This window comes from Diabrotica undecimpunctata, chromosome 4 (genome assembly GCF_040954645.1).
Source record: "Diabrotica undecimpunctata isolate CICGRU chromosome 4, icDiaUnde3, whole genome shotgun sequence".
NCBI lineage: Eukaryota > Metazoa > Arthropoda > Insecta > Coleoptera > Chrysomelidae > Diabrotica > Diabrotica undecimpunctata.
In genome coordinates, this window is record NC_092806.1 from 31,731,337 (window position 1) to 31,756,776 (window position 25,440).

The window sequence follows — 25,440 nt, forward strand, 5'->3', positions numbered from 1 at the left end:
CATATATTTTTTTTTGTTCATAAAATTTAGTATTTCGTCCGTCATCCAATCTTTTTTCTTTTCGTTGGTTTTGCGTAGATACTTTTTTGAAGGTTCTATTAAGTCATCCTTTATTTTTTCCCAGTGTTTGTTGATGTTTTATTCATTGCATTTTCCTTCAATCTGTACGGTGTTTAGACGTTCATTTATTTTTTCTTTGATATTTTCTTTAATTTCTGGATCTCTTGGTGCATTTATATCAGTTCTTTCTTCTTTTGCTCTCTTCTCTATTCTTTTCATTTTAATTTTCATATTTGCTGCTAAAAGATTAGTAGTAGATGCTATATCTGCTCCAAGTTGTGTTGTGACTGCAGTAATACTATTCCGATATCTTTCTTTGATCATTATGTAATCTATTTGATTTTTCATTATCTGATGTTTATTATCTCTTGGTGATTTCCTCATGTACAAACGTCTATTAGGTAATTCAAAGAACGTGTTTATAACAGTCATATTATTATCTTGGCAGAATTGTATCAACCTATCTCTTCTTTGATTTCTATTACCTAATCCAAAATTTCCCACTACATTGCTTGTTTCTACCCTTTCCAATTTTGGCGTTCAGGTCACCCATTATTATTGTGACGTCACGTGCTTTGGTAGTTCTCAATACCTACTCCAATGGTACCCTATGTAAAACGGATAATAGTCCAAGCTATAGGGACAAAGTGATTTTAAGCAATAATTAGTGATTTTTTTAAACCAGTACATCGTTATAAAGGACAATTCTTGGCGTAATCTACAAATGCGTGCAACTCCAATTTGTTGGTTAAATTTTTTTTCCATAGCTAATGTTAAAGTGTTGCTATAACAACTGTTTTGAGTAGATAAAGTATCACTTTAACCGCAAGGGTAGATAAAGTAACACTTTAACAGAAAGAGTAGATAAAATGTTTTAACTTTTTTTTATTCAATAAAATTTACAAATTCAAACACATTAAGGATTAAAAACAAATGAAATTTTATAATTAACATTATTAGAAATATCTATTTTTGGAGCATCATAACTTGTACTCGTTTGCTTAAACACTTGATTCGAGGTACTGGATTGATTTGTATCCTCCACTTAGGTTTTTTAGTAAGGTTAACTTGCTGAATTTAGAAATGTCACAATTTTCATTCACCAACAACGTTAGCTTCAGCATCGAATAATACGACCATAATGACGATGGCATCGCTTTCTTCGACTTTTCAGAAAAATACGCCAGAAGTATTTTTTTACTCACGCCATTGATATTCTTAATGCTTTTCCACTTTTTAAAAGGCTGGTATTCTTTCTCATACATCATCCTAGATTTTTGTAGCAACAATAAACTTTCTGCTTCCAAGGCTGCATTTGCTACATCCGATGGCAGGTTTTCCTTTTCTTGTGTCAATTCTTTTCCGTCCATTTTGTATTTATTCACTTTGTACACAAAACTCAACAATACTCTCCAACAAAAACCAAAACGTAACATTTGTTTGACATTTGTTGACAAAGTAATTCATATCCCTAGCAACGGAGCAACACAATTGCGATTTTTGTGCTAAAAATTACAATTTTCTTTGAAATTCTATTTTTCACCTGAACTTGAAGTCTTGCTATAGAAAAAAATGTTGTATTGCACACGACGATAAAATCGCATTATCTTCTCGAGCATAATTAGCGTCTCGACTGACGTCTCGACGCTAAAAACCGCTCTCGAAAATAAAGTACAATTTTATTGTCTTGTACAATAAATAACTATTATGACACTTTTAAGATGCAAAAAAGGTATCTTTTCTTGATTTTGAGCTAAATTTGAGCTGTGATAAATTAAATTTGACCCAATAGTTGATGTAAAATTAACGATTGAAGGTTCAAAAAAATGTAAATCGAACAAAATCGAAAAGAAGTAGAGAACAGGAAATATCAAGTAAGACGTAATAATCTAAAAGAATATTAAAAAATGTTTAAAAAATAAATAAAAAGAATAAATTCAAATTGTTTCCTTAAAATTCCTTTGACTATTTTATCCTAATAAAATATTCATAATTTTTATACCCATAATATACTTCCTGGCTTGAGATAAAGTTCTATCTGGACTCCACGATCTTATCAGTAGTAGCTTTCTGAAAACGTCAAGACTTTTTTGATATCCACAAGGAATATCTTCTTCTTCCGGTTTTTCTTTTTCATACCACATGCGCCATTCTTTTTCATTTGTTTCAATCTAAAAAGCATAATAGCAATAAAAAGCAAATACACAGAGTGCTTGAAATATGAAGCTTACAGCTAAATGATTTACATACTTCTTGGTAGTATTTACGTTGTTGTCAGATTTTCCATTTTTCTCGAAATATAATGAACTCTGTTATTTCTAATATTACCCCGTATATTTTTTCTTTTCAACATTTTTAAAATAAGTATACTAAATATTTGTCATGTATTATTTTCTATACCTAAATGCCATAATTTCGGAGCTATACCTAAATTCATATTAAGTTAAAAAAATAATACATTAAAAAGTTTATGATCGAGTAAATTCGTTTAATTTTAATAATCTTTAAAATTTATGATCCAACGTAAATCAAACAACAAGCTTTACTTTTATATATTAGTACAAAAGTTTAATCATTAGCAAAAAAAAGCAGAACTGGTGCGATAAAAGGTTTATCTAAATCATGGCACAGAAAAGCTGCAACAACTAAAGATGTATCTTTAGATATTTTTTTCATGTTAAATGGAAGTTTATAGTTACGTGTTAACCAGATAGGAAACTTTAGAAAACAAAAAATAAAGGCGTTTACTGCAAATGCTCAAAATCTTGTCCATTTAGTCAACATAATAAGTCATGTGATCTTCGCAATACATTTTGCAATGTGCTTGACTACACAATTCTTCTAGTTTCTACGCTAATTCTATTTATAAATGGTTTGTATAGGTAAATCATAGAAAATAGTCTAAAGGATTCATATTTCTTAATTAAAATATTTTATTTTTCATTGTAGATTCTTCGATTAAATTATTTCCTGTCTAAACTTTATCAGATCAATCGAATATGTAAATGCATTTCATTATCATCAACTAAATTCATTATTACATAAACATAACACACATAAATCTCAATTAAGATATATAGCAGTTCCAGCACATCCATTTTACACGACAGCAGGCTGCTTTTTTCGTAACATCTCCTTCATCTTTATATTTGTCTTTTAGGTAAGTAAAAATTACAAGAACTAATGTTTATAGGTATGGTAAATAATATAGAAAGTAATATACTTGAAATAAAAACTTTTATTTTATTTCCAGAATAACAAGAAATCTGACATCAATGTAACCAATCATAAGATTGACCATAATAGAAAATTCCCACAAACCAAAATTTATATGTATAAATCTTGCAAGCCATTTCCGAGATAATTGCGGCAATCCACAAAACTCACTCTATCCATGTATACGGAAATATTTTTGAAAAAAAGGTAAAAAATAAAAGAATAATATTAATAATATAGTTGAAAATAAAATAAAAGCTATAAAATAAATATTTTATTTGAAATTTCGATTCCCAGATCAAAAACTGTTTTTAAAATAAAATTGGTCAGTTAAACTATTAAATATCTGATTTCGTAAAAAATATTTTGACTAAGTAAAACTGTAAAGAAGTAGTTTTTAGTTTTATAATTACTATTACCATTTAATTACTGAGAAAATCCACTTTACTGAGATTGAAACATATTTATTATAATACTCTTAGCATTTTACATTACCTTCACCAATATTTCCGAAAAAGTCGGCAACTTGTTTATTTCAACAAGATTGAGCCATGTTATATCCAGAACCCATTTAAAAGGCTTAGGAGTAACTGCATTTAGATCAAGAGAAGCTCCACCCTTAATAAAAGCCATAAATTCCTCATGCTTTATCGTACCTTCGTGCAAATCTATTTTCATTGCCATCATGAGTGTAAACAGAGCTTTGTGTCGTTCGTATAAACTTCGTTGAGTAAAAATCCAAACCTTAAAAATAAAATAGCTGGATAAAGACAAATTTAGTATTATGATTATGATGTAAGTAAGAAATATCAATATTATTGCCAAATATTCATCAGGGAAATGTTTCCCATTCACTAAAAAGAGCAAAAATCGTAACCATTTTAAAACCAGGGAAAGCTAACGACATACCAAAAAATTACCTGTTAATTGCACTTTTAAGTGTGGACTATAAAGTTTTTGGAAAGGAATACTATATGATATAATTATCCAAACAATATTCCAATTAATACACATGTGCAACAAGCAGAAGTTCGACCAAACCGGAGCTGCATAGACCAAGTTCTAGTAATAGTAATATGTAAACTAATTCGAGCGATACTATGCAGAAAGATCAGTGATGTCATTAATGTTATGCTATGCAACAGATGTTGCATAGCATATGATGATGCAAGACAACAAGGGCAATAAGACTAGTTAGTACCCAAATGAAACTAAACAATGGCCTTCTGCAAAGATGGGGCTGGTCCCCTTACCCTTTAACCTTTATGAAGTAGACATGCCTGAAACCGCACCAAAGAAGTTCGGATATGCAGACGACTGCGACGACTGCAAAATTTAAAACACGAAATAATATTCTGCAAAAGTTATGCGGTATCACATGGGGTTCCTCAGCAACCATACTTAGATTGACAGCACTGGAATTCGTGTATTTCGATGTAACTCAACAGCCAGCATACCAAACGTGTTGACGCCCAACTAAATTACGCTTTGCGAATTATATCAGGCACAAGCAAGCTGGGTCATAACAGCCCTGGGTGACATAGCCCCTTACACGTCCGCCGAGAACATACCCTTGTCAGAGAGTATAGAACAATTAGCGCCAATCCTGTGCTCTGCTTCCACGATGGTAACACCGCCAGAAATATAAGTAGACTTCGCTCAGGAAACAGTCCTCTAGATTCTGCAAAAATTCTAATTGAAAGGAACTTTAGGATAACCGTCCGTTGTCAAAAAGAATGGGAGAAGAATGACCGCTGTCACAAATGTGTCCAAATTGCTATTGCTGCAAGACAGACGGTTAAACATCTGGTGGAGGAATTCAAGGTCAGATCTTACAGTGGCGATCCTTCCGATTTCTTAGTTGCGGCCAAAGAGTCAATTAAATATTTTTGTTAAATACATAAATGTTTATTTGTAAAAATTAATTATTGTTATTTACTGTTTGTAATATAGTTAGTTTCCTTTTGGTGTATACACAAAAGTCAACTGATGTGATGTAGCCATCTTCTTCTTCTTCTTATTGTGCCGTGTTCTAACGAAGGTTTGCGATCACTTCTTTAAATGCTTCCCTATTTTTTGTGATGTGAAATATTTGTTCAACACTGAAGTTAGTCCAATCTCTGATATTCCTTAGCCAAGATTTCTTCTTTCTTCCCAAGCCTTTTCTTCCCTCTACTCTTCCTTGCATGATGACGTGCAGATGAGAGTATTTATCGTTTCGAAGTATGTGGCCAACATACAATGTTTTTCTTATTTTATATATACGATGTAGCCATAAGGTAAATAAATAAATGAAGAGGTACCTGTAGGTATCTGAGTACCATATGGTCCAAAATTATCATCCAAGTGGTATGCCTGATTTCCATGTTTAGTTTTTGCAGTCTATAATATCCCATTCTCGCCTTCCTTTCACAATGCTGTAGAGAGAAGGGAGGTCCAGTAGAACTGCCATAACTGCTGTGTTGGTATGCCCCTAAGAGTCTTTGTCATTCCAATGCAACCAAATGTAGTTATATTGTTTTTAAAATATTAATAATGTAAATTTTAAATATTGATAGATTTTATTTTAATTTGTCTTAAGAATCAAAGCCAAACATGATTAGACGAATAAAACCATAGATTTATCAGTCAATAAGTTTCTCAATCATTAAAACATGACAGTTAAAAGCTTTAAACGATTATTAGTTTAAATGGCTTACCTCGTGAGTCAAATATTTTAAAATAATATTAATCCTGTCTGAAGTAATATTACTTTTTTCAGACTTTGTAATAGAATTGTCAAACAGTATCAAAAATTGTTTTAAAGAATTTTGATACATTACATTTACATTGCTCATTTCCACTGAAAAAAAAAATACTCATATTAAAACGAATAAGACAAACTAGAATTTTTTAATGGAGTAATGCATACCAATAAGAAAATATAAAATGGATCCTCTGGCTGCGACTGCTCTAAATTCTTCCCTAGCGATGTTGATTTTCTTCTCCGTAGTCACTGAAACGGTCAATTTCTGTGTAACTTCTTCGGCGGTAGTTTTCGTTACTTGTAATACGTTGATCAACTCTTCATCATCAACCAAAGATCCTTGGGTTGAATTAAGCCTGCTCAACAAGTTTGTTTCTAGTTCTTTCATACGTCGTTGATTTTGCATCACTGATTCGAAAAGTGCGACTCGCTCAGCTTCTAGATCAGATTTTTCCATGAGGATTACTCGACCAAGTAGCTGATCTTCCAAACCTAAGAAATGAATTACCTTTAATGTATAGTTCAATTAACAAGATTTTTTAAAACATATAAAAAATTTACTATAATATTTAATTATAATATCCTATTTCTTAAAAATAAATTCATAATGTAAAATTCATATAAAATGTGTGATTAAACTGTGAAAAATAGGAACATTGTAGCTGAAGATAACATAATAATAATTTGATGAGGATGAGCAGACAAAGTCTTTAAAAGACTAGATAATTGTTTCGTATTTTTTAATAAATATATCATTTATATATTTACTACCATTTAAACCAAACAAGTATATGGTTGAATATTTCGGTTCTTTGCTACAAAGTCTTCAGCTTAAGTCCCATGAAACAGTCCCATTAGAGACAGGTGTTTTTTGACTGGTACATGTCCAATAAGAAAGCATGTTACTACTCTAAGCTAATTCTCTGCTTATTTTCCGTACTACTTCAAATTTATTAGCACATGTTCATCCAAGGCTATTTTGCCTGATGCTGTCCTGGCAAGTTTATCAGCTCGTTCATTGTCATATACTTCCCAGTAATCTGGAACCCATACCAATATGACCCTTTTATGTTTCGACAGTTCCTCTCGGAATTCTCACGCTAGCCAAGACTCTATCTTACTGCTTATATCTGACGTGATGCTATATGTGCGTTTATTGTTCCTCTTCAGTTCGAAACTACTCATGTTAATTTCTGTTACAAAGGAAAAGTGAAAAAAGAACAGCTAGTAAATAAGAAGGACAAAGCAGTGTAATGTTTATTATACTGTATTAAGAAACAATTACCTCAGAATATAATTAAAAACTAGAATAATACAATACAAAACAAAGGGAGTGCTCCGAAAGTGTTGTCAGCCTTACAGCGGCCATACCACTTACGGAGTACGGTACGTCTGACAGTCAACTGCGCACAGAAAGGAGAGGGTGGTTTTACTCGGTAGGTAGGTTAATAGGAAGGCATCGATTTGCAGGACCTCCTTCTAGGGGGAAATGGGTTTGGATTTACTCCCCTACCCTGAAACCAACACACGGTAGCCATCCATAGGAATGGGTTAACCTAGTACGGTTATTAGAAATTTCCATCACCAGAAAAGAAAAAAAAAATATACAAAACGAGCATAAGAAAGATAGTAACAGTTTCTGAGAAAAGATTAAGTGACAAGTAATATTTTCTTAAAACATGAAGATTATTAAAAATAGCAGCAATGGAAATCATACGAAAAGTAACAAACAAAAGTGTGAGAAATATGATAATAAACGAGGAAGTTAGAACAAGGTATGGGATAGCATATATGAACCAGTGGACAGCAATAGGAAAATTAAATTAAATTAACAAACAGAAAATATTCCAGAACACGGATCCGTTAGAAAAGTAAGACAACAATAAGCAAACTAGAGGACAATGAGAAATCCAATAATATGCACGTACAGAGTAGTATACATGGTAGTTAAAATCGGCATTATCAAAACAAGCCTATCAAAATAATATAAATAAAATAGAAGAGTGTGTCACTTGGTAAATGTTAACTAATAATCATAAACAAATGGGAAATCTCTAGTTTCTCGGAAATCTTTGTGTACTTTAAAAACAAATTTTCTGGGACAATTAGTAACCATGGATAAAATGTGTAAGTATCCATTAATTTACACAAAAATGTAAACAATAGTCCACAGAATTAAAGGGAATTAGTGACTTACAATTAAAATGAGCAAAGGATTGCATCGACTAAAGATGCTACAGTTACCGTTTTTTCAATATCAACGTGATTTTGTTCTACTAAAGCTTTAAAGACCGAATGAGGAATTACGTTTATTCTGACTAGCTAAATGAAATTCAAAAAACATGTACAGCTGCGGCGACTGAATAGGTTCCACCTTCATTTTTACATTATAATACTGTAGAATCACAGTATCGTATGGATTTGCTAAATGCCAAAGTGCTTGTCGAAATTTTCTCGCGTATTGAAAAATAAAATAAAAGCTATTAAACGCATCCAAAATGTCTTTCAGTTACATGCAAAAAACAAGACCAATTGATAAACTCGTAGAAGGTTGGTCACCAAGGCAAGTTGCTATGGATTTAGACATGAGTCATATGTGCATATGGAAAATGAAACAAAGAGGGAATCATTTTTACTCTACAGCACAGTTATGTGGTTCAAAAGGGCAAAACTCCACCAAGCAACAAGATGAGATGTTAGTAGATTATCTGAGATAAGCTTCTGTTGACATAGCTCGAAAAGCTAATACAGAAGCAGTGTTTCCGAGCAGCATTCGCACTGTACGAAGAAGAATTAAAACAAGTGAATTAATAAATTGTGCAGCTGCAAGGAAACCTCTTTTGACTGAGGATCACAAGAGTAGACCAATTGCATTTTGTAATGAATTCATAAACCGTGAAGACAACTTTTGGTCTAATGTTGCATTTTCCGATAAAGAAGTGTTTTAATCATATAGTAATGATCGAATAAAAGTTTATAGGCCGAGAAATCATAGGTTTGATAAACAGTATAGACATCATTTACGAAAGAAAGGAGGATTTTTAGTCAACGTATGGGGATGGATAACTACTGAAGGCACAGGCGTTTGTTCTCATATAGAAGAAAAATTATTATATTACAAACATATTATTGGGAACATAATGTTCCCATTAGTGATCCAGAGATTCCCCAAAAACAACTTATTAACTTTTAACATAAGAGTAGAATTGTTCGAGAATGTTTGGAAGAAACTCATGTTAATGTTCTTCCGTGGCCTTCTTGGAGGTCATCGAAAATGTGTGAGCAGATTTAACAAAGAAATTAAACGAAAGAAACCTTACACTACGAAATAGAATTGAACTATGGAAAGCAATTGAGCAAGCATAAGAGAAGCTTTTTGAAGTAGAGATTCACGAGAGCCATGAAGGCATGGGGAGATTACTGCTATCTATAAACAGAAGATTTCAAAGTTGTATTGACAATAGTGGGATGTACTCAAAATATTAATTGTTACTGTTTTCAATTGTGTCATTATTTACAATAAATTATATTTAATATATAGTGGATATTTTTAACTCAGAATTTCTTATTTTCGTTATAAAGAACATAATCCATTTTATTAAAAAAAAACTTCTTTCTATAATTTCCATTTTGTTAAATTTTGTAAAACGAGGTAAAAGTTCAACAAATCTGCTACTAGATATGTAAGGGTGTAAACTATTCAATGGCTGCAGCTATACAGTAAACTTTTAACGAATAATACTTATTGTATTATTAAATAAACTGGTATCGTTTGACAAACTTACCCAACATCGTTACAGTAAAATCAATAATAGATGTTTTTGCGCTGATTTCTGGAGAATATGGTGGATTTGGAAGTTTTGTAGTAATATACAGCATAAATCCTTTCAGAACATCACATTCTTTGTCACCAACTATGACTTTTTCTATAGACCCAGACTTGATAAAGTTTTTCTCCAATACGTTGTCGAGAACAGGGTCTAAATCAACATCTATATCTTCAATCAACAAAGGTTTACCTTAAATATACAAAAATGGTAATAACCTTTAGAGCAAATCTTTTTAAAAGAAGATGTATATAAATGTTAAATATTTTAGAAATATTAAGTTATAGTTTCCCGTTTGCAAGTACTGTTATACAAACTTAGTTTTTAAAAGTACCTACGAAGTATACATTTTTGGATTAGAATAATTTTCAATCGGTTTTCTAAAAAAAAAAAAAGAAAAGTGTACACAGTACAGACTTACCTAAAGATAAACAATCTTCTAGATGCGTTCTAAAATACTTATGATTTAAAGATGTAATCTGCAAATTATTATTTGCTTCCTTATTTTTAATCCAAAGCTTTCCTTGTGTTTGCGGATCAATTAGTAAAGGATAAGATCTTGATTTGGTGACTATCAACGCGTTTTGCACTGAAAGTTCATCATTTGGTAGGCCTTGAAGAGTCCATTCCGAGATAACTGAATTTTCTACAAGCATATTTGTGATATTGAGATTAACAGTATATGGAATTGTATGCTTTTGTAGGATATCCATCCAGGTCTTCACTAAATTCGCTCGAAATTCTTGGTTGTACGGACCACAATACGAGAGAAACCCGGTAGCTAATAGTACGTCTCCTACGAGACGACCTAAAATAAAAATAATTAGATAGCAATTAATTATGAAGCATAAAAGCATTAAGAAGCAAAAAATGCATTCTTATGACACTAAAAAAACTCAAAATTAAAGATATATGTATATGATGCCTTTTTCCTTTTAATAATGGTCAAAGGCTCCGTGTCTCTTCCCATTCTGTACAACACCATTTCGTTCGTAATATGATCGGTCCGTGGTATTTTTAAAATTTTCCTAAAAAGCCACATCCTAAGTTTCTTTCTTTCTCAACTACCCCACATTAACAGTCCAGGCTTCGGCGCCACAAAGAAGAATCGAGTTAATATAAAATTTTACCATCTGATATCATCATCATCACGTAGCGCTACAACCCTGGGTGGGTCTTGGCTAACTGTACAACTTTTTTCCAATTTGTTCGGTCTTCCATCAACCTAGGGTCAAATGGAATGTTTATTTTCCAGAGATTTGCTTGGATGTTATCTCTCCATCGCATTCTGAGATGTCCGAGTGGTCTTTTGCCTGTGGGAATCTCCTCCCATACCAGTTTTACAAGTCTCTCGTTATGCAGTCTGTGCACGTGTCTTAGTCGCTGTGATTTAATTTCTTGGACAATATCGGCGTCATTGTAGAGTGCTTTTAATTCGATATTGGTTCTGATCTTATACTGGTTTGTGGTGATGTCATGGTGAAGTAGGGTGAGGAACGGGTGGATTGAGTAGCTCGGAAATCACCTTACTGCAGCGTTCCAAGCCCGAATAAAAGAGGAGGGTTGAGCGGAGGGTTAACTACCTATCCTCGAAAAAAAAAAACTAGTTATGAAAACTGCAACTTTGCCATCTGATATCGGATTTGCATATTAAGTCTTTGGTTACTCAGAAATTTCCTCAAAAAGGCTGCTCTTGATTACTCTATTCTGGATCGAATTTATATCTTCGGTAATCCAGACTCCTAAGTATTTTACTTTGTCACTTGTTCAATATCTTTATTTTTATCTGGATTCTTGTTATGACTTTACCCCTCTTACTGATAACCGTTATTTTTTTTCGTTATTTTTATTGTTAAGCCAAACTGTTCTCCAGTATTACAAATTGTGTTTAGTAGCATCTGCAGGTCTACAGCTTAGTTGATTTATAGCGTCAAATTCAAAAAATAACATATTTTTGACAAATAAGGCGGGGAAAAGAGTATAAAATTCTTAAACTGATTATGATGGATAAACTCGAAGGACACATGGGAATTGGTCGAAAACAAGCCTCGTAGTTGAAGAATATTAGAGAATGAACCGAGATACTAAGAGCATGTGAACTTGCTAAACACCTGTTCATAATTGCTCAAGACAGAGAGAGTCTTGCAATGTCAATCGCCAACGTCATAGGGACTTAATAAGGACGTTTAGAAGAAGAAATATATAATTAATTATGTAAATTCTAAAAATCTACTTGACAGAATACGAAAGCAATTATATAGGGAAGCTGAGGAAAGAAGAAAAAAAATTGAATATTTTTTTCACGAGAGAACGTGCGAGAACACATCTCGCATTTTTAAAGCTATGTAAATTAAATAACCAAAAAAGGATTAACTAAATAAAAATCTGTCAGTAGTTTTAAATGAATGACAAATAATAATGTCTTTAACTCAAACTTACCAAGCTGTTCTTTAAACTCTTTGCTCTGCTGAGTCCATCTAACTTTCTCACCCCCAAGACCATTTATGAGAGCTGTAGCGGTATTCATTTTACGCAAACAAGAATTGGCGGCTTCCGTCAATCTTTGTTTTTCCATCACGGCAGCATCGTATTGCTCTTTCACTTCTCTTAACGATTGCTCACGTTCTTCTAGTTGCTGTTCAGCGGCTGCTAGATCTTCCATTGCCAACTGTTAAAAAGTATGTGTATTAATAGAAGAGGTGGATTTAAAAAAAAATTAATTCCTTGTTCCTTTTTTTAATTATTTAGTTGTAAATTTACAACCTGCTGTTGAAGGCTATAAGTAAATATAATTATTTTAAAATAAACGAGAGGAGAAGCTATACAACAATACCACTTCTTACACTAACACTAGTGATTACTTAAAAATGAACAACGGAACAACGGGATGTGAACAACTGATCGTCTAATTCGCAGTTTTGGTATTGTTTCATTTCGGACAAACTGTGTGCTATCTCTTACCCCTAAACATCGACGTAATAGTCTTGAATGGTGCAGAGAACGATTTGACTTTGAATGCATAATGGCTGAGCAACGGTCAGAAGACAACGTGGTTGAAAGGCTAAGTTTTTTAGATTTATGAACATATTACTGTCATAGCTTATGGTTCAAGGTCATCTCTAAGTTGTGTGTGTTTCTTAATTAATTTTATTTTCAAAGAATTTTGCTGACAATGGACGGAAAAAAAGGTCGTGTTATTAAAGAGCAGGATCGTCGAATAATATTAAACGTGGATAACTATTTTAAAAATACGAAAAGTGAAGTGGGCACTATTTAATCTTCAACTATCCGCACTACGGAATCTCGGGCAGCTACCCGCTTAGTGTATTATATACATCACATCTATTAATATCAGATTGAATACACAGGAATTATTTATATTAATGTATAAAGATAAAAAACATGATGCCTTGATTTTTTATGCATTTGTAATGATGTATAAATTAAAAAAAAAATAAAAAAAATAACTCAAGAAAAAAGTAAAAAGAAATCATTGAAATGAAACTTCACTTTAAATCTGTCACTGTTAGTTTATATTATTCACTACTTGCTTCTTCATTTTTGCAAAAATCGCATGTAACAACCATTGCCATATGTTGTTTGGAAACTGACCTATTACAACTTCCGCAGATGGTTGTTGTGACCCGATTTTTTTGTCGACCGCAAATGAAACACCTCTGATCTTGCAGGCGGCTCCTTTTGTCTTCGTTTGGTTTTTTATATTACGTCAAAAACCCTTTTATATCACTTGGCAGTGACTGAATGTTAGCGCGTTCAGAGAGGTATCGCTTTATCAAACTTAAGCAAAGCACTTTGAAAAATTCTCGTCTATGCTTATAAGCTGCATTTACATAAGTTGCATTATAAAGAAGTTGTCCATTCATTCCCGCGATGTTTATGCGTTGCAAAAATATAACCAAGGGCCATCGTCTTGTTCTTCTTGATACTGAGTATCATTTTATCAACAGTATTAACTCCTCCTACTATGGATAATATCTTCACATTAAAAATTGCAATGGAAAAACGAGTGCAGAGAAATAGAGAAACTCATATAGCTTTAATAGATTTGGAAAAAGCATATGACAGTGTACCGATCTCCCAACTATGGATAGAAATGGGTAACTTAAAAATAAACCCAATTCTTATTAATGCCACTCAAAAATATTACGAACAAAACTTTGCAAGAATTAAAATGGGACAAGAAATCACCTCTCCTTTTCAAACAACAAAAGGACTAAGACAAGGCTGCTGTCTGTCACCCACCTTATTTAAAATCTATTTGGACAGATCCTTAGTGAAATGGGTAAAAAAATGTAGAAACATGGGAATAACGGTGGAAGAAAACAAGCTATATACACTTTTCTTTGCGGATGACCAGGTAGTAATTGCCGAAGACAGCTACGATCTTAGCTATATGGTAAGAAAACTGCAAGAAGAATATGAGATGGCAGGTCTAAACATGAATATGACAAAATGTGAATATCTCTCAGTGGGAACAGATGAAATATGTGACCTAGTCTTGGAAGACGACAAAATCAAAGGCGTGCAATCCTGCAAATATTTGGGGGTCATTTTCAACAAGAAGGGAAATAGCGCAGATGAAATCAGGAAAAGAATAAACAAGGGCAGAGCAGCGACCCGTGCCTTAAACTCTCTTCTCTGGCAAAAAACAATTCGACGAGAAACCAAAAAACACATTTACGGTAGTATAGTCCAAAGTATTACACTTTACGGTTCGGAAGTATGGGACGTCACCAAAGCTAATAGAAACAAACTTTTGACGACAGAAATGGATTATCTGAGACGAAACTGCGGTAGATCGAAACTGGAGAGAGTTAGAAACGAACAAATAAGAAACGAAATGAAAATGGAGAGAAATATCAATGATGACATAGAAAGAAAACAATTAATCTGGTTCGGACATGTTAAAAGAATGCCAGAGTACAGATGGCCTAGGAGAGTACTGGAATGGATCCCTCCTGAAAGAAGAAAGAGAGGACGACCACGGAGAAGTTGGCGCAACGATATTGATGAAGCAATGGCGGCAAGAGACTTACAAGAGGCAACTGCATATGACAGAAAAAGATGGAAATTGGGGGCGGAGAAGCGGCGACAGCCGTAATAAATCCGTTATTATATATATATATATATATATATATATATATATATATATATATATATATATATATATATATATATATATATATATATATATATATATATTAACTCCTCCTTTGGCGGCATTATAATGGCTTCGATATGGACACAATAGCGACATCTGATAATAAATCCGGAAACTAATGTTCCTTTGAATTTATTTGAATTTGAATTTATCTCCTATCCTGTTAAGTTTTTCTAATAATCCTTTTATGCATGGTATTGTTATTTTCCCCGTATTATTTTTTCTGTATGCTGTAGGATCTCGTTCTAAGTTGTTTTGTTCTATTTGGTCGATTGTTGAAAATTCCTTATTTATAAACAAAAAAGGATAATCATTTTTTAATAAAACAGATGTTAACAAATGTTTTTCCTCCAAAAACCTATTTTCGTTAGAACAAGCAATTTTGGCTCTGTCGTATAAGGATTTAATGATTCCCTTTTTAATATCAATATTGTCATTTGATTTGTAATTTAAATATCTATGGGTGTGCGTTAGTTTTCTATACACCTAAGTCTCATATCCAATATCGTTCTTAGAGATTAACACATCCAGGAAAGAAGGTGTGTTATTATATTCCTTTTCCATGGTAAATATTATTTTCTCTTCTTTATTGTTTATATCATTCAGGAATGTGTCCAACAACTCTGTTCCATGAGGCCATCGCTAGACCAAAATATTGTTTATAGAAGTCATTATTTAGTTAAAAATATTTAAAGTCGTCTACTTTAAAATGTATAATATAAATATGACTGAATTATCAATATAAATGAGTCAGATAAAATTAAATTAGTAGAAGAATTTTTTACTAAGTAATAAAAAACAAAATTTGTTTGATTCATTAATGTTTGTATTTTTAGAATGATTTCCAAAGTGGAAATTGTTTATTGTAGCTTATTCCCATTAAATTAGTATCTATTAATATCTATTAACGATATTAACGTGGAAATATGTTTATGTTTTCACTGATTATGGTCTGATAAGATCGAAAACTTTCTGCAACTTTCAATTATTTTGGATAATTTTAATTTTATAAAAATTTTGGATAATATACCATTATACATTTTTTTAAATAAGTTTTTTTAAGCTATGGTATATACCGAACCACTGGGATTTTCTCATTAGTTCTCTATTGTAGTTGTCAAAATATAGCTGTTGGTTGACGTTTCTGGGACACTCTGTATATGTAGTAAAATCAATTAAACTTAGTTATGTAGTAAAATCAATGTTAATCACGAACTAGGAGCGACACCGTGATTAATCGTAGTTAGATGTACCATAATAAATTAGTTCTAATGTACATATGTACGACTTAACGTTACACAATAATTAACACAATTAATTAGTCTGAGCGGTATACAAGCAAAATCCGCCAAGTTACATCTATCAAAATTTTCAGAAAACGTAAAAAACTATTACAAAGGACTCCTGTGATAGTTTTAGTTTTCTGTTTGATTTACTTGTATTGTATTGTATTTTTATATGTATAATGTTTTATTAGAAGAATACTAAATAAAAAATATTTGAGATGCAGTTACGGTATAAAATTGGTTTTATTTATGGACATGGCGGGATTTGCAACAAAATTTAGCAACTTTGGATTGGAAATTTCAGAAAACTTCGGAAAAACGTGTTTTTTTAAACTTCACTTAATAACTTATTATAAACATTAGATTCTTATTACTTAAAACATATTTATTTTGTTTATATTTATATAATTATTGTTATAAATTGAAAATAACGTAAACTCATAAAAATGAACTTTTTTTAACAAAACAAATTTTACATCCCAGTTGTTTCTTCTAGAGAAAATTCTTCACATAACTCATTTGTCAATAGTTGTGGATCACTCTCGTCATTATTTAGAGAAAAATGTATGGGATCTTTATAGAACTTCAAATCGGAATTTTCTTGCAAATCAGTTCCATAATGCGTTTCTAATAGTTTGGCAACACTCTGGGCCTTCTTTTTGTCACTTACTCTGCCAGCTTCAAATTTGTCAGGATTAATAGAACGAATATGTTTTCTTTTCTTACAAAGGCGCTTTGGAACACCGATGAAAGTATTATAGTTGACTTCGCCCTGAACTTCAATTGTATAATCATTTTGCTTCAAAATCCTAAAGCGTTTTTGAAATTGAAAGTGCCAAGCTCCTGGTGGTTTAATAACTTCTAATACGAGGTTTTCCAATCAAACGCGTCCCAGTCTTCAACCAATTTATAGATTGTGGCGTTTTGCTCTATTATAGCTAGGTAGTTCTCTGGATTCGTTATTTTTGCTGTTATTTTAATTTTGCCTTCAGAAATACCAAAAACTATCTGGTGGCATAAAAATGTGTCCTACAACTGGGAATATTAGTTCAATACAGCGAATATTATTAGGCGCCTTTTTATGGAGAAAACTTGCAAGCATGCCAGTAGTGTGTATTAGTATGAGCAAAATGAGGAGGGGGTCAATGAACCGAGGCCGGTCTAGACAACATTTAATAGGGTTACTTAAAATAGGGTGGAGCGAATTAACCAATTAAGATTGTACACAATTTCGTGGTCAAAATGACTAATTATAACAATAATTAATTATAAATTACCCTAGAGTAATCTAAAATAGGGTGGGGTGATATAAGATATTACTGCATGCAAAATGAGGGTGGGTGATTTTAAATAGGGTGAAGCGAATCTACCCACTGGTCAATCTACCCACCCCGCAGAATATTATGATTAGTTTAATTAACTCCATTAAATATAAAAAGCCAGTTGCGCCAAATAAGCAAAAAATAAATTATAATACTTTACATCATTAATTATTGCAGACAATCCCACCCAACAATATTCAAATTAGACTAACCAATTGAGTAAATTGAAAAGGATAATAGTTTAATTAACGACAACGAATTATTTCTGGCACCCTCATTTGACATTATTTAAATTGGGGTAAACGTTTAGGTAACATTAAAAGGCCATTAACTCAAATAACAAAAAAGAAATTATATTAATTTTGAATCAATAAATATATGATATGTATAAGAAGAAATGGAAAAGAATAAAAAAACCAAATATGAATATCGTCAGAACTTGATCTTAGATGGAGGAGAAACGATCAGTAAATATACGGAATATAAATAGCCGGGTATAAAAAATCATAAATGATGAAACACTGGACGGAGCCAATAAAACAAAATATTCAGGGAAGGAAACCTTAAAAGTCTATAAAAACTAAAATGGAGACGTTTTTACTTTTTTATTTTACGGGTTGTGACAAATAAAATATTTAGAGTAGTCTATAAACAATACTGATATTTTGGCGTTTGTTGATTACATTATGTAGTTATCAGTTGGATTTATATTCAGTTATGGACGTAATTTCAATATTTATAAGGATTGTTAAGGCAAAAAATGTTAATTTTATAATATCCTTTAAAATTGTTTAACAATTTAACAAACAACGGTAAAAAGCGAATATAGAACACCGTAGTTAAAAGTATAATTACATATGGGTGTGAAGTGTGGCAATTGAAAGAAAAAACAAAACGAATGCTGGAAGCTACTGAAATGGATTTCTGGTAAAGATCTGTGGGAAGATCAAAACTGGAATGAGTGACAAATGAAAGAATAAGAGAAATAATGCAAGTCACACACACAATAGTTGATGAGATTAAAACCAAACAACTTGTCTGTTCAACGTTCAAAGAATGCGTGAGACCCGAATTCCACAACAAGAAGAAGAAGACTCAGAAAAAGCTGATAGGAAGGAATAGACAAGGATATGGAAGAACACCCTGGAGACGAGTTGTGGAGAGACAGAGAAGCATGGAGAGATGGCATCAAAAGACGTAGAACGTTATAGGTTGATTATATAAAATTGTTTAAAATACAAACAACTTCATTTTATAACATTTTGCTTTTTATAAATATACATAACACATTATATTTATTAAATAGAAATGAATTCAGCGTGTTATCTGCTATTCCATCGTTATAAAACGCTTAATTCTAAAACGGAAATATTGTCTGGTTTTTAAACCAAACAGATGGTACATGTAGTATTAAAAAAAATTACATGGGGTGAATATAATTAACATTTTTCGAGCGCAATTGTAGAACCCACATATTTGCGGGTGAGGTTTTGGAGTTTTATCTATACAAGATATGTATAATACAGGGTGCCCGTATAAGCGATCCCCTATTCTAATTATGGTAAATATTTTGCAAATTTAGATCCACGATAAGTTGCCAACACATATGTGAATTGCTAAATAACAAGTGTTATAGAATACGAGAAAACTCTTAATTATAATTAAAAGGCCATTAAAATTTAATTGAAATCCATATAGGGTAACTAGCACATTAGGGTTGTAACAATATATGGTGTGGTCATATGCTATAAAGGATTAAATCTCGAGTTTTCGCTAAAAAATGTGCTAAAAGGGAGGAATTTTAATACTTTTAGATTGGTCTGCCCTTTCCACTTTTTCAAAAAGTTATAAAAAGCCGAGTACTGCAGATTAATTTAGTAAAATAATCCTTAGAAAGTGTCGGTATTAATATTATAAAAATGAAAGTAAAGTTGCCGGTTCCAGAAAGTTCAAAATCCAGCGCGAAGATTATTTCGCACTTTAAAAAGTCACCAAAAGGAAAGATGTTTGCAGAAGTCTTAAACTCTTCTCTGGAGTTAATTGAGGGGGACATCCGTCATCACCAACCTATGAAATATAAAGAATTCGAAGAGCATGTCACACTATCTTCGACTCCAAACGAGAGCAAATATGAAAACATTTCATCGGAAAGCGAAGATGAAGGTGATACCTGTTTAGAAGAAAAAAAAATAGAAAATATCATTCAAGAAGGGGACTTTGATGAAAGCATGGAAGAATGTGTATTGCCTGGTCAAAATAATGCAGATAAAATAGACCTTAACACGACGACTAATTTTGATACAATCGACAAAAACGTGCAAAGCCAGGATGAGGAATATAATGTGCTTCTTAAAAACTTTGTTAGTGAAAATAAGCGTTTCTTGGAAAGCCATGAAGTTCACAGACAAGTATTAATTAAAAAAATCAGTGCGTATGAAAGGAAACGCGATAGAGCTCTACAGAGCTTAACTAGTGTCAACAAGAACATTGCAATCTGTAATCAAATTCTAACGTCTATTTACACATGCAAACCAGTGGAATAATATTTTGTATATCACTTTAATATTACATAAACATATTCTAAAAAATAAAAGTGCCTAAATGTTTAAATGTGTAAAAATTCCATAAAATCATAATATAATCTGTTTCGGGGTGACAAATTGTGTTCAATGCAAGCAATCTAGTGTGCAAAGCTAGGATGAAGAATATAATGTGCTTATTAAAAACTTTGTTAGTGAAAAACAATCATTTTTGGATAGCCATGAAGTTCACTATAAAATAGTTTAAAAAACATTCAAACTTGTGCTATTGGAATATAATTTCATTTTTAATTGTTATATCTTGTTCTAAAGTGTTTGTCGAATGTTAAATTATATAAAATTAATAAATTAATACTATTAATTTTATATAGTCAAACAAAATATTCTAAAAATACAAAGTTTTACTTTTATTTTTAAAATATTAATACTGACAGTTTCTAAGGATTATTGTACTAAAATAAAAAATTTTATAACATTTTTTGGTTTTTTATTTCATTTCCAAAATACGTAAGTAAAAATCAGTACAAAATTTTATATATAGGTACCTATATATATATATATATATATATATATATATATATATATATATATATATATATACATATATATATAATTTCATGTTGGTTTATTTATTTAAAATAATGACTATTACCTCTAAAAGCAAAATATTATACTTTCTTTTTGCGATGTATAATAGATAAGAAAAAAAAACATACTTTCTTAAAAATATGTATTCCAAAATAAATAATCACACACCTAACATATTATATATAATTTCATGTTGGTTTATTTATTTAAAATAATGACTATTACCTCTAAAAGCAAAATATTATACTTTCTTTTTGCGATGTATAATAGATAAGAAAAAAAAACATACTTTCTTAAAAATATGTATTCCAAAATAAATAATCACACACCTAACATATTATATATAATTTCATATTCGTTTATTTATTTAAAAGTAATGACTATTTCCTCTAAAAGCAAAATATTATACTTTCTTTTTTGCGATGTTTAATAGATAAGAAAAAAAAACATACCTTTTTAAAAATATGTAATCCAAAATAAATCACACACCTTAAACAGAAACATTGCACCAAGCTAATATCAAATAACATAAACACTTTAAGCGTCTATATTCTTAACTATTATATTCAAAATATAATCTTTGTCGGATCGCGGCCGCATTAAACATTTCACTAAGCTAGTATACACACACAAACTGACCGCGTTTGACCCACATACCTTAGTTAACTGCACGCCGAAAAGCGCCAGGTGCCTCTTTGGTATTTTCGTTTCAAATTTACTTTTAACCATTGACGGAGTTAAGTTTATTATACCAAAAAATAAATTAAATAAATTTAAAAAATTATTTGCCGCTTTATTTATTAAAACTAAGAAAAAATATTTTGGATTCTTATTTCGCAAATACAGGTGTAGTCAAAACTTGAAAAAAAATGTTTAAATAATCATTTTAAATAAGGGTAGTAAACCCCATCTACAGAAATTTTGTCAAAACAATATATTCTCATATATTACTAATTTGAAAAAAAAAATAACCAATTCAAAAATATATAATTCATTTTTTTAAAATTCAATACAAAGGTGCTAATTTTTTTTAACTTAGTTAACTGCATGCCGAAAAGGCAGCGCTAGGTACCTGTTTGGTATTTTCGTTTCAAGTTCACTTTTAACCATTGACGGAGTTAAGTTTATTATACCAAAAAATAAATTAAATAAATTTAAAAAATTATTTGCCGCTTTATTTATTAAAACTAAGAAAAAATATTTTGGATTCTTATTTCGCAAATACAGGTGTAGTCAAAACTTGAAAAAAAATGTTTACCTAATCATTTTAAATAAGGGTAGTAAACCCCATCTACAGAAATTTTGTCAAAACATTATTTTCTCATATATTACTAATTTGAAAAAAAAAATAACCAATTCAAAAATATATAATTTATTTTTTTAAAATTCAATACAAAAGTGCTAATTTTTTTACTAGCAGGTAAATAACATATTCCCACCGCTGTATTTATGAAAACTAATAAAAGATAAATATTATATATAAAAGAGCCTAAAAAAAAGACACAAAGTTTTTAAAATGGTGTATTTATTGTTATAGATTTGCAAACAATGCAGTATTTTGATAAGCAGTAAATGTATAAATTTTTATTACAAGTCGCACAAATACGTGCACTCAGATTATCCGCAGTTCCACTAGAATGTTCCGTTACATGATTCGTGTGAATATACGTTGGTACTCCCCTAAGAGTGTCGAAAAAACACGATGGACACAGACTTTCATTGTCTATAATATAATAATGTTGGCTTAAACAAACTGTTCCTCTACATTCGTATGCCAAAAAGCGTACATTATTGACCTCATCCACTTGCATAATTTTGTTGTCCACTTCGGCGGAATCAGTCTCTATCACTTCATTTTCTTCCAAATCTGATAGGTTTTCCGTAGATACCGAAAAAACAAAACTTTCATCCGTGGAGACATTGTCACTATCTTCTAATTCAAGTATGGCATCCAAAGGGTTTATAACTTCTTCATCCATTGCTTGGTATTCGTTTTCTAACACCATTTTAATTCACAAAAAATACAAGTGTATCATTTTATATGTTTTCAAGTAGTAGAGATAGGCGGGTTCGGTATGTATTGGAGGGGGGTGTTATAATTATCTGCTTCTCACATCTAAAATAGAGCTAAAGGGTGAACTATATCAACATTTTGGTCTCTAGAGACAACATTTGGTCAACAGTGAATAATTAGAACTATGAAATAATTATGATTAATTAATTTCTAAACAAGGGTCAATTAAATAAGCCCCTGAACATGTGGGTGTCTAGAAAACATCTGGTCTATTTAAGATTAATGATTAATTTCTAAAAATTGGGGTGAACGACACGCAATAGTCTAGACAACATCAGTTCTACTCAAGATCAATGACCAATGTCTGAAAATAGCATGGTGGGGGTAACATTCTCATAATATCATTATACTATTTAAGGCAAATAAGCGGAACTCCTCAGTAGTTTATCGAGAATCATGAATACGTGTACTATGTGTAATAAATCGTTTTCGCGCTCAGATAACCTCTCCCGACACAGAAAAACATGTAAATACAGAAATGTGAATAGTGATAGTGAGCATAATGGGGATTATTATATTCCCAAAAAAAGATTAAGACCACTTGGATTGGAAGTGATAGATGCCAGTGTTTCCAAATTAACACATGCGTTTAAAAACAGAATCGCATCTTATCGTTTTTATAGTAATAAGAAAATGGATTATCATGGATTTTTAAATGATGTTAAACCCAAAGTTTTGAACATCTTGAGGGAATATCTACATCTGCACAATATCATAAAGGTAAATTTTGAAATATTTAGTCTTTATCTAAAACCTGATAGTGGCCTATCAGATATCAAGTCCATGAACACATGCAATACAATTATATCTATTAGCACTAAGATGGATGAAACATTTGATGATTTTAAGAAAGCACTGATGACGCAAGCCTCAGAATTTCAAGAAAAAGATTCAAATTGGGCATTACAGGAAATAATGTTTTTAGATGTTAACATAAACAAATTTAACTCTATTTCTGCATCAACATATATTCGTCTCCCAATACCCATAGTAAGAAAACATGCTATTTTAAATATCGAAAACAGAGATAATAAGTGTTTTGCGTGGAGTGTTAACGCAGCTATTTTTCCTCCCGTTGGCAACCCAAGCAAACCAGAATCATATCCACCGTATGATACTTTGTTAAATTTTGAAGGGATTGACTTTCCGATGAAACTGAAAGATATTAAACAGTTTGAGACCCTTAATAATATTTCAGTAAATGTTTATGGGCTAGAATCCAATTTCGTAAATAATAAAAGGCAATATGAAATAATTGGCCCACTTTACTTTACAAGTAATCGTCATGCCACTCATGTAAACCTTTTGCTTATAACAAATGATAAACAAAGTCATTATTGTCTGATTCTAGACTTGGTCAGACTTGTAAAAAGTCAAAAAACAAAAAACACTCGCAAAGAATATTTATGTGATGGATGTCTACAATTCTTTACCAAAGAAGAAAAGCTCAATAATCACCAAAAGAGCGACTGTTTACATATTTACACAGAACTTCCCACATCAAGTCCTAAAATAAATAAGTTTGGCGAAATGGTGCCAGAAAATATACTAAAATTTATCAACATTCAAAAAATGTTGCCTGTACCATTTGTTGTGTATGCGGACTTTGAAAGTTTGCTTAAGCCCATAGATTATGCTGAACCTTTTAATGGAAACTCATATTCAATCAAAACAGCTGAACACCAAGCATATTCGTTTGCATTTTACCTTAAATGCAACTATGATGATTCACTTTCAAAACTAATAAAATATGAAGGAGAGGATGCTCCCAAAGTATTTATACAGAAACTAGAGTGTTTAGTAAATGAACTATACACGAATCACCTTAAACATATTAAACCAATGTTACCGTTAACAAAAGAAGAATTTGAAAAACATGTGAGCGCTACTGAATGTTACTTGTGTAAAAAACCCTTTAATCCTTTTAATCATAAAGTAAGAGATCATCATCATTTAACTTCAAAATATCTTGGGCCAGCTCATAATTCCTGTAATATAAATTACAAACTCTCAAATTCAATACCTGTATTTTTACACAATATGAGCAATTATGACTGTCATCTATTTGTTAAAGAGCTTTCAACAGCTGGTGAAAAAGTTTCAGTAGTTGCCCAGACCAAAGAAAAATATATAACAATTTCTAAATCAATATTGGTAGAAAAGGACCCACATAAATATATTTATTTGAAATTTGTTGATTCATACAGATTTTTGGCGAAACCTTTGGATACTCTGAGCGCAACTTTAAACTCAGAGCAATGTATAGAAATTAGAAAGTATTTCCCAGATACTAAACAATTTGAACTTGTGAGACGCAAGGGTGTTTTTCCTTATTCATATATGGATGGATTTGACAAACTCAAAGAAAAAACACTACCGCCCAAAGAAAATTTCTACAATAATCTAACTAACCAAGACATTTCTGATGACGATTATGCAAGAGCAATTGATGTATGGAACACATTTGATTGTAAATCTATTAGTGACTATGCTATGTTGTACCTAATCTCAGATGTCTTATTATTAGCTGACGTGTTTGAGAACTTTAGAAACATATGTCACAAAGAATACAATTTAGATCCTTGTCACTACCTAACAG

General features: G+C 31.4%; 1 protein-coding gene across 1 annotated transcript in view; it reads right to left on the reverse strand.

The window, feature by feature from the left end:
• Dhc1 (dynein axonemal heavy chain 1) overlaps positions 1-25,440 on the reverse strand; it is a 283,979-nt gene that overhangs the window by 32,349 nt on the left and 226,190 nt on the right. The window contains exons 46-52 of the mRNA XM_072529291.1: positions 12,289-12,517; positions 10,271-10,657; positions 9,808-10,041; positions 6,188-6,514; positions 5,976-6,118; positions 3,772-4,020; positions 2,063-2,231 (exon numbers count right to left, since the gene is read on the reverse strand). Coding sequence (XP_072385392.1) covers positions 2,063-2,231; positions 3,772-4,020; positions 5,976-6,118; positions 6,188-6,514; positions 9,808-10,041; positions 10,271-10,657; positions 12,289-12,517 — 1,738 coding nt within the window. The remainder of the gene's footprint in view (positions 1-2,062; positions 2,232-3,771; positions 4,021-5,975; positions 6,119-6,187; positions 6,515-9,807; positions 10,042-10,270; positions 10,658-12,288; positions 12,518-25,440) is intronic.